At 34.5% G+C, this 12,841-nt stretch overlaps 1 protein-coding gene across 1 annotated transcript; it reads right to left on the bottom strand.

The window, feature by feature from the left end:
* Positions 1-3,786: 3,786 nt before the first annotated feature.
* LOC131842353 (syntaxin-12) lies at positions 3,787-12,531 on the bottom strand. The gene is made up of 6 exons (XM_059190893.1): positions 12,322-12,531; positions 8,413-8,640; positions 7,966-8,131; positions 6,632-6,763; positions 5,975-6,113; positions 3,787-4,348 (listed from the first exon to the last, which is right to left on the bottom strand). The coding sequence occupies exons 2-6, from the start codon at positions 8,631-8,633 to the stop codon at positions 4,173-4,175; spliced, it is 834 nt and encodes a 277-aa protein (XP_059046876.1). The 5' UTR covers positions 8,634-8,640; positions 12,322-12,531; the 3' UTR covers positions 3,787-4,172.
* Between the last annotated feature and the right edge of the window lie 310 nt (positions 12,532-12,841).

Raw genomic sequence — 12,841 nt, 5'->3', positions numbered from 1 at the left:
ATTATCGATATAAATACTGAATGCAGAATGATAGTATAACGTGTATGGTACGCCCTAACACATAGACAATCGGGGAGGAAATTGTTAGTAAGAGCCAATCCATAAATACGTCACAAACATTTCATAATATTTTAACTGCTTCCCTCGTTCTTGTTATAGTTGTGTTGTTATGTGCACGCTAGAGAATGCAAGATAGAGAAAGACTAGGTGAGTCTTTCTCTATCTTTATCTTTTATCTTCTACCCAAAGGTTGACTGGAAGAAATGGCTTAGCAATAAGACTTGCCAATGGTACAAATCTATTTAAATCTTTTAAATTAATACTGTGCTTTATATACGGTGTAATGTAGTGTGTATATAAAACATTTTTTTTCTGGACTACTCTAATGCTGTTGGCCGCAGCTGGCCTCAGCTTCACCGGACGATAAGAGGCGAGTACAGATGAACTTCAAACCAAAGGAAGGACTTATGGAGTGGCTGATGACCAACTCCCGCGTGACGGATACGACTTTCGTCTGAGGGCACCGCTAGGGGTTCGAACCTCAGCTCAGGCCGTCGTCATTTCAATCTCCGTTTGAATTGGAAATAATTGGAATAAATTAATAAACATATATATAAATAACATAAATAAGATAACATTTGATGAGACTCCGCCCCCACTTCACACACTTTGCAATTCACTAGAAAACTGGTAGATGAATTCAAAATATTTATGAATTTTTCGTTAATGTTTTTTTTTAATACAATATTTGAAATTTTTATGTATGTGACAGGACCACTTGTTACACTATGTCGACCCCCTCCCTCCCGTACGTGTAACGTCATTTATGGATCCCCCTAAAATATTGTATAGGGGGAGGTATTTTTTAATTTATTTATTTATAACTCTTTATTGCATCTTTAAAAAAATAAAAACAAAATATACATAGTATGTAGATACAAAAGGCTGTCTTATCGCTTAAGCGATCTCTTCCAGACAACCTTTGGGTAGAGGAGAGAAGACCGAAAGTGGATGGCGCAAGATGGAATGAATAAAATTAAATCCCGTCATACTCGTGAACGGGTGCTGATTGTGAGGACTGGTCTGTTCAGGTTACGAACACTGATTAGATTTTTTATTTTTGCAATACCATAGGCTGGTGGTCACTGTATTCACCCAAATTTGAATTTAAAAATGAATCTGTATTATTGTAAACATGTACAACATTTTAAAAGAATACGAGCTGAGTTTCTTGTCTGCTTTTCTCATATTGAAATCATTCCGAACTGACGGTAGATTTGTCATATCATAAGTCTGTAATAGACCTACATGAATAAAGATATTTTGAAATTGAAATATTAGTATAACAGCCACGAGGGGATAACAGACCTGACCTCATGTCCTCATCTTATCATCATCCTCCTTGTCAGCGTATACCGTTAACGCAGGCGTGTGTACCATTCCGCACTCATCTTCTATTCTCAATCCATCGATACTAAGTTATTAGTGAATTATACATCTATGCAATAGTGCTACATATGTATATAGTATACATATAATTTAAATTAGTATCAATTAAACGAGGTATAACTTATAATACTTAACGTAACTCCTATACTGCATTAACTTGCAGAAATATAGAATTATCTATAGAAAATGTTTACACTAATAGCTGTCTTTACACCTAAGTTCTTTCACGGGCGCATCGCCTTCATGCAGGAAATAATGAGCAAGTAAATGTAGACAAAGACTGGTGCTTTGAAGCCGAAAAAACGCCCACGAAATCCTGGAGTGCTTGTAGCTAAACAAAGAACAAAGATCCTCGGAACGGTGAGGACGCACCGTCTTTGTTTAAATTTTACCCTTAATCACTTTAAACCCTTATCACTTAGGGATAATGAGAATGATGATGAGAAATAGATAGTAGGCGATTCTCAAACATTCTTCTGCTGAATATGCATACAAAATTTCATTATATCGGTCAAGTAGTTTCGGAGGAGTATGGTAACTAACATTGTGACACGAGAATTTTATATATAAGATAGTCACTCACGATTTCGCGCGCTGGCTTTGAATCCTGAACGCGCATAAGAGAACGTCGTATAAAAGCAGCTATTGTCACTATGGTTGGTATATAAAACAAACAACAGTAAATAATACCTATTTCATATACTAACAACGAAAATTATACGTGTATTTTAAATCACAGATACAAAATTTGTTCAATATTGTGAACATTCAATTTATATAGTTTTATAAAATTTTAACTACAGGGCGTGATATTCAATAGGATTTTTACATTTACCTATGAAATTGTATATTACGCCGTCAGAGAACACTCGGTTAGGCTGCTGATATACAGCCGGTCAGTTATCAGGTTACCTGAATATAACTATATGGCGAGATATATATACAGGCTATATACGGCGAGATGTAATATCGTCGGTTAAATAGAAAAATGGCAGAACTCAAAATGTACATTTTTGTCTTGTAGACAAGCATTTAAAGTTTCTAAATTTATTTAAATTATTTTTCCCGTTAAAGTTACACAGAAGTATTATATATCATTTTAAAAGTATTTAGATAATGATTAAGACGGCGTGGTTAATTTAATTTAGTTATATAAAAGGAGGCAATTCTAGTTTCTAATTTGGAAAATGTCATTTTTCTATTTTAACGATGATATGTTGGCGCAAAGTTTAAAACTACGCAACGGATTTTGAAGCAGTTTTTTTAATAGGTAGAGTGATTCAAGAGGAAGGTTTATATATATAATACATGTACACCCGTGTGAAGTTGGGGCGAGTAGCTAGTTATTATTATATTAAGCTGTCAACTGACCAACTAATCGACAGATTTACTTGGTTCTAATTCTTATATTAATTACTGTTCGGACATCGTCGGGTCGCGGGACTGTGGTCCGCGTCACCCTCACTTCTGATCTCGACACCGAATACTACACGCGCCCTCAATACTCCATCTCATTCTCTGTATTTCAATATTTCAATTATTATGCGAAGTTACAGTCCATACTTAAGTTTTATTTTAAAAGTCCTTAGTGTAGGACCCTACATTAATAGTCCTTCGAGCCGGATCTGAATCAGCGACCTATGGATTGATGTCCGAACATTACAATATTAAGATATTAATGATTTAAAGAAAAGCGATCTAAAACCTTAAAGACTTCGATGTAATTTATACCCTAAATACAAATGATAAAATATAATTTTGTTCGACAATGTTTTCGGCGGATAGTATTGTTAATTATTGATACATATTTCAAAGAACCTACAGTCAAATCAGTTTGAAAGTTTTTTTCGTTTGTAGTAGACAATCAGTATAACAGGAATAAACAAGTTTGTGATAAAAACATACCGCCATTTTATTTCATATTATTTTCTGAGTAACGCATCTACAATAATAACCTTCTCAGATACTTAATATTGCACATATTATATTTAATTTTCAATCTATAATTTATTCAACTCCAGTAATAAAGACGTCATTGAGATGTTTTGAATATAATCACCATCTTAAAATCACTTCATTATCCAAATTTTGAGGTGTTTAAAATTATTAAATCGGTGGACTAGCGATTTAGCGCGCCGCCTTACCTCCGATGGTCGCGGGTTCGATTCCTTCCAACACACATTTGTATTCATTCAATTTTCGAATAAAGGGGTACAATTTTTTTCTTCACGTATTAACGTAATGATTAGCAAAAATAAAGGCTATTTTTATATTTGATTTATCTACTGACCGTACTTTACTACAGACGCAAAAACATATTTAAATTGTTTTTATGTATATATTCAGACCTATGGTAATAAAAAATTAATATATACATACTATCCTGGGACATATTTATGTTGTTTTAGAAACAGCGAGTAACTTCAGACTTTAGCGTTGTTCTAAACACCTAATAGATGGCGCTGATCCATAATTTCGTATTTAAATCACCTTAAAAGCTTTTTAGTTATTGAATACTTACAATAAAAAATACATTTATCTATATGTCTACAATATTGATGTTATTAATTAACCTCATCTCCAATTCCAAATATAATAAGACCATAGACGATACGATCGCTGACTGTTCCACAGATAACATCCACCATAGACAACAATTAAATCCTTGTTTCATAGAGTGATAGCCATAGACTAAAGCAGTCATATATACATGCGTAGATCACCTATCTGAACGCTTTGACCATCCACACGATGAAAACGATGGCCACAATCACTCCTATAAGGATGAGGATTAACATCTTCTTCCGGTACCGACGCTGGTGCTCCTCAGCCTTGGCCAGTTCCTCTACACCGGCTTCTACGTTAGCGCCTGTCGCTTCTATGTGACTCTCCACAGAATCTTAAATGAAAAGCAATTACATTCTTTTAATGTTAGGGGCTTGTGGTAGCTCGTATGGGATGGAGAGAAACCACTAATTTAGTAGTTAGCGTGGATTGATTTATTTGGAATACTTTACAACTTATGTGCGGAAAATCATGTCATTAGTATACTATACAAACAGGTGATTCCATTCGTGGAGTGAGAAGGCAATGCGAGTGCGCTCCTGCTCGCACCGGGTTTATAAGCAAGGCGATCGCGTTGCGCCGGGAACCTCCCCACGGGCCCACCCGTTCCACCCCGATCACACTTTTACACACACACACGACACCGTCCTCGCCGGCGAAGACGACGACCTCAAACACACAATATCGCGTATCAACCGAGTGCCTGCGTGCGCCCGGGCGCTCCACACCGGCGCCCCCGGGCGCCCCTCCGATCGATCCCCCGTCCAATTCAAACGGGGATCGAAATTACGACGGCCTGAGCCGAGGTTCCAACCCCTAGTGGTGCCCTCAGACTAAAGTCGTATCCGTCGGGCAGGAGTTGGCCTTCAGCCGCTCCATAAGTCCTTCCGCGGGTTTGGAGTGCCATCTGCACTCGCCCCTTTCGTCCGGTGAAGCTGTAAAGGCCAGCTACGGCCAACAGCATTAGAGTAGTCCGAAAAAAAAAAGTTGCGCCGGCAGTTGGCGCGTAGCTGTATTACACCAATCATGTGTGCTGCTACAGGCTGTTCAAGTATTACGTAAGTACAATGGGGGGCGAGGGGGGAGGGGTCTTTGCTTTGCTTATTTTGGATGGCATGGGGGGGGGGAAGTCTATATGATGATTACGTTATACAAGTAGTTATTTACTTTTTACAAGAATGGCAACCCTCATGTTGCGTTCCCTAAAAAAACAATACATTAATTAAAAAATGTTTACCTAAGCATGGGGGAAGATCGTTACTTACTTTTGCTGACAAGGGCGATGGGGGGAGGGGGGTAAATAATTGTAATAAATCTGCTTACATAATATCTGAACGGCCCTATATTGAAAATCTGACACCTTACAGAATCTTACTAATATTAAATTATTTATTATAAACGTGAAAGCTTGGGCGTACGGATGGAGATTGTAACTCTTTCACGGAAAAACTACTCGACGGATTTTGATAAAACTTTGCAGTAATATAGCTTATACTTCAGAATAATACATAGTTAGATGCCTCTGTTATATAATGATTATTGTAATTTTTTCTTTATATTTCAATAATATTGGCTGTAGCTGGACTTTGCAACTTCTCCGGAAGTAGGCAGTGATTTCAGTTCATAAGACAAAACAATGTTTGCGGGATCAGCTAGTAACATTGCATTACCGTTTGTTAGTCCTAATTTTTTTCTGTTCCTTGTATATCCGCAATCAGTAAGTGTACTATAATCGGATTGGTTGGTAAATGACTACGCACGTCTGCAGTCCATTGAGTGCACGACTTTTTATTTAACAGATGCCTCCGACGCTATAATTACATTTCAAGACCTGGAGTACATTTTATCCAACTTCAGTATTTATGTCCTTTTTAGGCGTTTTGGGGGGGGGGGGTCGTTAATGAGTAACCTCTGGGCTAACTCATTTGTTAGTACTAATAAATGATAAACATGTACTCACCTACAACTTGCGCCTGCGCATGTACCATTTCAGCCAGTTGCTGCATTATCTGGTTGACATCCAGGACATCTGCTTCGATTTTGTTCATGTACGCTTCCTCTTCTAATAGCATGCTGGTCTCAAACTGTACTAATCGAGCCTGAAATGATTTCAATTATGTAGAATAGAATAGAAGATCCTTTATTAAAAAAAAATTAATTTAAGTACTTTTGAATAGACAAATATACTTTTTTTATCTACCGCTCAATTGGGAAACTGTCTCACATACAAGAACGAACGAACTATAACTTGCATGTTGCTCTTTTAAATAATGGTTGTATCTTTACATTTTTAAGTTGAAATTTGTGAATACAAACTACCAAGTAGCACTAATTTATTAGAGTCAAAATATTAAATATACAATAATTTAAATTTAATGTTAAAATAATTTAATGAATTTCCCATGATGGGCTAACCGACCTGAGAAGAAAGAAGAAAACTCATAAAAAATGATAAATTTATAAATAATACATAGAATACACCCAAACTATTAAAGATATAAATGATTGCATCTTTTTGGGAATCGAACCAGCGAGTATGGGTAGCAAACTACTACACCACAGAGACCGTGATCATAACATTTCAGAAATCATTCTCTAAGCTTTATTGTGGGTGTACCTGGGCTTGTTGTGTGGCCAACTGCGACGCCTCTTCATCATCAGCGATGGCCTGCTGCTCCAGCAGATGAGGGTCGTTGCTTCTTGTCCGCGGTTGCCGGGGCATGTGAGCTGCCATCTTCTCTGATACTTTCTGTATCAACAGATCAGACAGAAATCAAACAGAATTACAATCTTAATAATATTATAAATGAGAAAGTTTGTATGTATGTATGTTTGTTACTCTTTCACGCAAAAACTACTGAACGGATTTTGATGATATAGGCTATATTTTATATTGAAATTTAAAGTGGGTGGAACCGCGTACACTAGTATAATTATATTTATACTGGCTGTCCCGGCAAACGTTGTTTTGCCTTAAAATAAAAAAAAAATTAGGGGTGGACTACCCCTAATTTAGGGGGATGAAAAATAGATGTTGGCCGATTCTCAGACCTACTCAATACGCTCAAAAAATTTCATGAGAATCGGTCAAGCCGTTTCGGAGGAGTATGGGAACGAAAACTGTGACACGAGAATTTTATATATAAGATATACCTATTTACTAGAGGAAAAACTTCAATTTCATAAATAATGTATAAAATGAGAAGGTATTACATATTACTTTATCTGAACAAAGACAATACACAGCGCCATCTAGTCCTGTTGTGTGTTTTACCAAGTCTTTTTTATTTATTACTACAACAAGTCCCAAACTTGTGCCAGAGCTTGTTATGGGTACTAAACAATTGATATATATATACTTAAATACATTTTTGTAAACATATACATAATATACCTATAGCTTTCACACAACAACATATTAATTGTTTTAAATTCGACATCACTATATATAAAGGCAACATACATACATCGAGATTATAAAGTTAGGAAAAGAACAAAATTACAGTAACAAATAATGACTTTATACCAAATATATATACACCAATCTCCTTCCCCTGTCAGCTGTTTGTTTGTAACAGTAAATACATTTGTTTTAAGAAAATGAGTTTGCGCTTGGTATTATCTCATCTGATTGTAAATAACCTAATTGTACAACTAAGAACCTAAAATTAAAAAGCTTAAAAAAATATAATATGATGACTAAAATATATTATTCAAAGAGGGAACGCTGCCAGTATCTTCGGAACGTTGCCTAAAGGGACCCCTTTTAACAATATATTTTAGTCATCATTGTAAATTATGACAAGACTTCGTATGTAACACGCTTACCCGGAAGAAATCTATTTACCATAGACTTAAAGAGTCTGGGGTTGGATCTCTCCGGGAACACGAAAGCTGGAAGTGTAGATATAATAGTATACAATCTTAATAAATAAGTTTAGTATTAGTTACCTTTTGCACTGAGGTGTAGTTGGCCAATGAGTCCCGGAAGGCCTGCGTGAGTCGTTCCACCTGCAACTTCTGCGGCTTATCTCCGCGCCGGACCACCACGTCCAGCCTCTGCAGCTCGCGAGCCGTCGCCGACACGCAGCCGTTCACAGACTGCTGCGCGTCGTGGCTGAGAATTGGTAGTCAAACACAGAGGTAAATTTCTGTTCTTGCATTGTAGTATAGGAAATTCTATAAGCGAACCGACAGTTGCGCAACCAACTGGTAGGCAGTTGGTTGCGCCACTCAGGAACTACTGATTCCTGTGATTAGCGCATTCAAACAAACAAAGTATTCAGCTTTATAATATTAGTATAGAATTCATCGATAAAGCAGTTTCGGAGCAGTATGGCAACTAACTGTGACACACAATTTTTATATAAATATATAGATGTTATAAAAGCAACTTACATCTTATCTCTCAGCTGAATACTGTCATTGGGCCCTCCAATTTGTTTCATCATCTTCTCCAACGACCGGAGACCACTATTGATGGCATTGATATTCTCAGCTATGCTTTCACTCAAATTGTACAGTTCCGTTGGACTGAAGTCAGTGAACCCTACGGTAGGGGGCGCAGCCGCCGAGCCGTAGTCTCGGCTCGAACCGGTCAACGGTTCTCGTTCTGACATGGTTATGCTGTAAATATAAAATCTTTATTAATATACATTATTTATGCTTAAATGGATTTATATATATATTCTTATTTAAGTATGTAGTTGGATATATATATTTCAATTTATGAATTTTATTATAATTGTACCTACTTCATTTTATTATTTATTTCGTGTTATTATTTACTTAAATGCACCGCCCACTAATCTCTGCCTGCCATATGGTCAACTGGGAGAAAATACCTTATGGTGTTAAGTCCGCATATGCACCTTTATTTTGTTTTTTTCTCTTTATTCTCTCTCAATAATTTTTCTTTCCGCTATCCTCGCTTTTTTCTATATTGTCTCTTTCTTAATTGCATATTGCATAATTATTGTGTATAGATATTTATTTAATTTTAAATTATATATTTTATATATGTCATGTATAATTTATGTTTATGTATTTATATATATATTACTATTATTATTTATGTTTATTAATTCCATCTTGCGCCATCTACCACCTTCTGTATTTTCTCCTCTACCCAAAGGTTATCTGGAAGAGATCGCTTAAGCGATAAGACCGCCTTTTGGACCTACATACTATGAATATTACATATGTTGTTTTGTATTTTTTTTTTTGTATAAAGTTGCAATAAAGAGTTATATATAAAAAAAAATTAATATCTTATGTAAGACAAATATTGAACACCATAGAAAATAGACGAGGAAAAATGTTAGGGCACTTGATACGGCACGATGATTTCATGAAAATTATTATTGAGGGGAAAATAGAAGGAAAGAGGGGGAGGGGAAGACCAAGGAATAGCTACATCAAACAAATTGAGGACAAAATGGGAGTCGTGTCGTATCAAGAATTAAAGAGTATGATGGAAGATCGCGGAAAGTGGCAAGAGCTCCACCGACAACAGCGTAGCTCTTAAATTATGAATGAATGAATGAATGTATGTTACTCTATAAGGTATTCATAATATGATTGATTGAATTAAATAAATAATTTAGCTGGAGAGATAAAGTAAGAAATGTAGTAGTATAAAGGGTGAAATAAAAAAGGCAGATATTAAATACTAATTAAAATAGATGAGGGAAAATATTAGGACCCTTGATGCAGCACAATGAATTTATGGAAATTATTATTGAGGGAAAAATAGATGCAAAAGACCATGGAGCAGCTACATCAAGCAAATTAAAGACAAAATTGGAGTTGTGTTGTATCAACATTTAAAGAAAAGGTGACAACTTTACACCTCTCTTTTTATTACAACACATTTTCCACATCACTGAAAGAGAGGGCAATAGTTTTATTATCATTTACAACAGTATATTTGAGGTTTTTGTGTAGAGTTGATCCATCTGTGACATAGTAATTACTATAATTACATGTGCTATTGTGCTTTTGAAGTGGTCGGCAAAACAATTTACAATTGTACTTCCCATGACTTTGGCCACTTAAATAAGTGTATTAAGTCTATTTGTGTAACAAATTTCATTCAAATCTAAAACCATGTGAGTAATTGTTGTAACGGGATAATCAGAAATGTTATATTCTAAAATTTAGGTTTATGGTTCTGTTATTGTACAATTTTGTGTTTTCCTTCACTTCTTGACAATCTTTCAAATTTTAAATTCAAAAATAATTTATTCATTTAGGAACTTTTAGCTGCTTATGAATGTAAATATTTTGATATTATAAATTTTTCCCTACCATCCAGTTCAGTATATAGATCTAATTGAGAAGAACTGGCAAGAAATTAAATTGAATATTTTTTTTAAAATGCCAATTTATTTACAATGTATATTCATATAGGTGTCTATGTCTAACATTAAATAAAAATCTTGTGCATGAACAACTATTGCCATACACACTCGTCACTTAAGTAATTGTTTAGTGAGTTATATAAGTTATATGATTGCATCTTGTTGGCATGAACAAAGCTCCTTGATAAGTGAGCTTTGCTCAGTAAATATGATTTATCAGTTTTTTTTTTATTTATTTAAGGGTAATTCCAATATATCCTTTGGTATCTTATTGTAAATTTTTGTACCTATTCCCATAAAAGACCTATTGATTTTTTCTAAACGATATTTGGTCACAGCAAGTTTGTCTTTAAATCTGTTACTAATATTACTAGGAGTAAGAGATTTATTTGAAGAGATGTAATTGATTTGTATTTTTGTTGTATTGCTATTTACCATCACTACATAGTATAAAACAAAGTTGCTGTCGCTGTCTGTACATTCCTATGTATTCTTAAATCTTTAAAACCATGTAATGGATTTGAAGCTGGTTTTTTTAATAGGTAGAGTGATTAAAGAGGAAGTTTTATGTTTATAATAAATGTACACCCATGCGAAGTCGGGGGAGTAGTTAGTTTATAAATATAGTAATAAAACAACAATAGTAAACATGTATGCAATGTTTATTTACATAAACAATTAGAGTACCTACACTTTTGTTATTGGCCTCAACTATATGACTAATTTAGAAGGACAAAAAGTAATAAAAAAATCCTAATCACTTAAGCTGATAGGATATGAAAATGTTATGAAATCATATGAAATCAACTTTATTCATGTAGGTCTAATTGCAGAAACTTGTTATAAGTCAATCTACCATCAATTTGTAAAGTAGATTGTGTCAAGACGATTTAATCAAATCAACTTTAAATCAAATCAAATCAAATCAACTTTATTCATGTAGGTCTAATTGCAGACACTTGTCAATCTACATTCTATTTGTAAAGTAGATTGTGCCAAGACTATCTAATGAGAAACTCTTCCCTCACTCTTTTCAATTGTAATTCTAGATCGTTATAATAATTTATTAAATTTTAAAGTTTGAAGGCGGAAGAGGACTGTGTGTAATGTTAGCAAAATATTATGTCAGGGTGACCTCCACTCAGTTCTCTCTGGAAACTGTAGTGATAAAGTCCTTGTGAATTTATCGCAAGGGGCTAACTTGACTCATCTTATCATCTTCCACTAGTGTCCCACCAGCGTAAACTGTTAGCACAATAGAGTGTATAATTACACTATCATAGAAAAGACATTCCTTTCCTATATTCTTAAATTTCTTTAAAATTAAATTGGTAAGACAAAGTTTCCACCACTCCACAATTCCTTTCAGACATTCAAAGGTTGACTGGAAGAAATCCCTCATTTAGGATAAGTCCGTCATTGTACAACTTATATTTTTTAAGATTGTTGTACCTTTAGTATTTACTGTACAATAAAGTGTTACAATCAAACCAACAAAGGTTCTAATGCAGGACACTTTGTACAAAGTCTAACTTATTTAACTTTGCAAAGTAAGAATAAACATAAACATCTACAAAATAATACCATTCATAATTTAGTTAAATAATAGAAACATCAAATTAAGGCAACAGAAATTAGTTTAGTAGACCAACAATAACAAGATCCATTAAAAATAAAATTTTCAACTCTCAAATAGATTGTAGAGATTGTACAGTTGAGCCGTAATTTTACTTTATAAAGGTGTAAGCATGAATTCAAATGCGTAATAAATTATTATGTAGTACCTACATAATATAAACAATGCACTGAGCCAGCCAATAAAAAAAAGTTTGTAACACAATGCCAGTACATTAAACCAATTAGTGTGATAATTATTTGTAAAAACTAGGCTTATAAGTATCACTGAAATATGCAACAAGCCGGAATATCCAGTTATATTACATACCTTTGTAATGTAGAAAATTGCACGAATTTTAGTTTATCTTACAAATCTTTTTATTGTTATTATTTATTCTTGCTCCTTGATAAGTGGGCTTGATGATTTCGCTGACAAGGTTCGGTTCTTCAGACTGAGAATGATTTCCACGATTTGATATGATAATAAATTAACAAAATAATACAATACAATACATTATGACTGGACATGACAAGACGAAATAAATAGGTATTTTAGAGCATATGTTCTGTCAGTGAGTGTCACTGTCATTATATACTGACAGTTATAGCACAGACTTTATATATGGCTGTCAGTCAGTGTCAGTGACAATGAAATCGCGACTGAGACAATGGCTGTATAGGTATAAGTCCTTTTTGCCTTTCCCTGAAACGGAAAATAAAAAATTATAAAAATTTTAATTACTTCCCCCATGGGAAGTAAAAATCGCTACCTTTTTAATAATAATAAGTATTTTAACAAATGTTTAATGTCTTTATCACCATTTTTGTCACTTGAATTGATGAACCTT

The sequence above is a fragment of the Achroia grisella genome, unplaced genomic scaffold (assembly GCF_030625045.1).
Source record: "Achroia grisella isolate CSIRO2021 unplaced genomic scaffold, CSIRO_AGI_Agris_v1 utg2167, whole genome shotgun sequence".
NCBI classification, from domain to species: domain Eukaryota; kingdom Metazoa; phylum Arthropoda; class Insecta; order Lepidoptera; family Pyralidae; genus Achroia; species Achroia grisella.
The sequence above is the reverse complement of the archived record's forward strand: the minus strand, read 5'-3'. Positions and strand labels throughout refer to the sequence as shown.